The sequence below is a fragment of the Atta cephalotes genome (assembly GCF_000143395.1).
Source record: "Atta cephalotes unplaced genomic scaffold scaffold00087, whole genome shotgun sequence".
Classification (NCBI taxonomy): Eukaryota; Metazoa; Arthropoda; class Insecta; order Hymenoptera; family Formicidae; genus Atta; species Atta cephalotes.
Window position 1 is genome coordinate 612898 of NW_012130151.1, and position 3810 is coordinate 616707.

The window sequence follows — 3810 nt, forward strand, 5'->3', positions numbered from 1 at the left end:
TATGAAGATCTGTTTAAAAATTAACCGTAACTATTTATCGGTAATAAAAGAAACATTTTTCTTTTTTATTAATCTCTAACCTATTTCATTCTAGACTCTAATCATTTATGTCTAAGTAAAAGATTCAGCCCTTTTATCTGCTCTAACTTTATTTCGCGACGAATTGCAGACGTAATATTCGTTTCTAAAAGTTAACCGATTGCATAGTAATATAGATAATAGCTATATATTACATTTTTCAGATTATCTTCCCTCTCACAGGTATGACCTTGATGTAGTAAGAGGGCTCAGTAGGTACCCAGAGGATATTTACACGAAAAGAACATTTTTTTTCTCAAGTATTTAAAAATTTTCGGATATATCTGAATATAATATATCTAGATAACTTTTTAAATATTGAGTAAAATCATTCTCTTTGTGTGTAAAAATCCAACAGAAGCTAACATACTCTCGCCACCGATTTAAAAATGAACGAACCGCAGCCGGTTCGTCGCGTCGCGCGTTTCGGGAGTGCCATTCAAGTTATCGGACTCAAGTTATAAGTCCGCGCGCGATTATATTTTATTATTCGCGAGTATTTTACGTGAGTGTCCTGTGCGAGATGTTAATCATATTCTGAGAGGAGGAGGAGGTCTGGAAGAGACATCAGGCACCGGTGGAGCAACCTTGCGGTAAATATTATTTTTTACTTGTGTAAAATTAATCTTTTTTTGCTTATTTTTAAATCATTTAATTTGACATTGATTTAAAAATAATTATTTTTAAATCATTGTTAAATAAAATGATTTAATTAATTTTATAATCTATCAAATAATTCTATAAAATAATTATATATTCTCTAAAATAATTATATATATTCTCTAAAACAATTATGTATTTTTTTTAAAGATCTATAATAGTAAATTTGTATAAAATTTGTAAATAATTTTTAATTCTCCTTTTATCTAATTTAGATAAAAGGAAAGTTCAAAATTTGGATAAAATAATTATGTATATTTTCTAAAATAATTATATATGTAGTCTCTAAAGAAGATCTTAACAAAAATTAATTTGTTTACAATTTTAAGGTATTATTTAAATTACTTTAAAATTTTATACAAATTTATTTTTGCTAAGATCTTTAGAGAATATATAGGTAATTATTTAAAAAAATATATATAATTATTTTAGAGAACATATAATTGTATTATCTCTAATTAAATAATGGTACAAAAAATTCGATGCTTATAAAAATTATATTTCCAAAATTACATGATTATTTTTAGCAAACTGCATGCGTTCGTATAGCAATTATTTTTTAAAGTTAAATGATTATTTCTTTACTCTGTTTTAAAAAATAACGTAGACATAAGTAAATTTAAAATGTTCATTTGCTTACGTCTTGTTTAAGTTTTTTTATGTATAGTTTGAAACATGTTAATGACAACAACAGTTAATGACACACAGAAAAATATAAGGCATAAGCAGTAATCAGCTATTCAGAATAGAGAAGACAGTAACGTAAGAAATAGCAAATTCAAAATGTTGATTTGCTTATTACTTATATTTTATTATTTATATTTTTTTGTATATTATTGGCTTTAAGCTGGATAAACATTGATGAATATTATAAGATGCGATGGCGCAACATTATGATAGAATTACCAATGACAAAAGTACATGCTTAATACATAATATTGGAATGTACACTACGCAAATCAATGTAATGTATATGTTAAATATAAACGTCTGTAACTAAAGTAATTGATATTTCAGTTGAAAAGAATACTAGTATGTAGCTCGTGCACAGACAGCGAATGCTAAATAATCAATCAGATGATAGAGGATTATTAATAGAATAAAGACTTTAGAAATTAATATGCTTAATATTAATATGAATAGATACTAATTCTAAATGAGACAGAATTATGTTAATGTAATAGCAACGATGTAGATTTTATTTGGCATAATTAGCAATTATTTTATAAATAAGTGTTAAAAATAATCTCCATAAATTACATGATTTTACATTTTTATTAAAAGTTTTCATTTTGTCGCTTACAGTTAGATTTATATCTCTCAATGTATTTTAAAAATACAAACGCTTCTATTTATAGTTGTATTTTAAAACATTGTAATAAAAAAAGTTGAAATAAGATTTATATCCTCATTAATATATATCTATTCGTTTCATTTTGTTTTAGATTCAAATCCATCCACTGTCATCTGTTTCCACATATTCCTTATTGCCCGCACAGATGATGAAGATCGCATACGATAAATGAAGAACAAACTAGAAAAACACTGATCTCTCGCTGTTAGGGATAAAATGTTTATTTTCAATGAAAAATGGAAGATCGATGTACGGTAAGCAGCATAATTGAGTTAATAACAAGATATTTTCGAATAGATATTTTCAAAAATATTTTGTTTATTTTTCAAATAGATGATTTTCGAAGATATTTTGTTCATTTTTAATATATTTTACATATCTTTAATATATTTTACAAGTTTGTCCGATTTTACCAAGGAGGAAATTATTGATCGATTCATATTAATGAAATTGATCTAACTCTAATCAATTAATCAAAACTCTAAAATATTTTTTAATCCTAGGTATACACACTTGTTTTTTGCCCCTTAGATGTACACTCTGGAGTTCCATTTATATTTATTACCGTAAAAATGGATATATTTCAATTAATTTTTTTTCGATGGAGAATTAATCAAGGAACAAGCCCCATAATGTGTAAAAATCGATAGAATTAAGGAACTTCGAGAAATATAGGTTCAAAGAAAAACAAAAATTAGAAACGTGAAAAAATTTAACACTTTTTTTAATCATATCTTTTTTGTTTAGATTTGAAAATTTCTTGAAAATTCTGAAAAAGCATTGAAATATAAAAAAAAAATTTGGCGATCCGATATTTTTATTTTTTCAACAAAATTGCAAGCAGTAAAAATGGAGAATTTTTTATTTTTCATGTTTTGTACGATTTGCGGGATAGTATAAAATGTTTGATTTTTACATCAGAAACTTTTGTTATAATCAATGTTATATGATTTTTAATGTATTAGTATATTGGTCCGCTAATATATGTAATAAATTATTAATGTTTAAAAACATTTAAAAATTATAGTAATATAAATACAGATAGAAAAATGAAACAAATTCTTATGAAAATGCATATACAATGTTATTTATTCGAAAAAAAAATTCATATTATCTGTGACAAAAAATTTATATTATGTGTGACAATATTGTTACATTGTCTATGCAATGAGTACAATTTTATATATTTGTGCAAACTGTGTCTTTTTATCTCTCTCCCGGAGACAAAATCCGCAACGACTTTTTTTTGAAAGCTTAATATCCTCTAATACTTGCATGTTTTCGACGGTGCTGTCTACTCTTAGCCACCATTTCTAACATAATTCGAACTGACCTGCGCAGAGTTTTCATGGACAGACGCAACTACAGAAATGATTTCATAAGATCTATTGCCAAGTCCTCCAAGAAGTTCGCGCGATTTTTTTGTTCGTTTTGAGCATTAAGTAAATATAAGATATAACTATTTATACCTGGCTAGCATGCCAAAAAAAAGTAAAGGCCAGCGATGCGTAACCTTGTGTAACACTGTATTCGTGGCACATTTGATCAAATGTCGGTGCCTCCTTTCGTGGAATTATAAAAAGCAATCATTTCAGACTTTCCCGTGTCAGTATCATATGTTTCAGATTTATGTAATGTCGACAAAAGTAAAACAATTTTATTTTTTAGAGCTTTACAAAAAGAGTATAGTCTTGATTGTTTGCATAAGCAAATCGCGC

The 3810-nt window shown here is 26.3% G+C and overlaps 1 protein-coding gene across 1 annotated transcript in view; it reads left to right on the forward strand.

Moving 5' to 3' along the window:
* Positions 1–2241, forward strand: part of LOC105624750 (fringe glycosyltransferase) — a 128055-nt gene extending 125814 nt beyond the window's left edge. The window contains exon 9 of the mRNA XM_012206104.1: positions 2184–2241. Within this exon, the coding sequence (XP_012061494.1) occupies positions 2184–2241 (58 nt within the window). The remainder of the gene's footprint in view (positions 1–2183) is intronic.
* The last annotated feature ends 1569 nt before the right edge of the window (positions 2242–3810 follow it).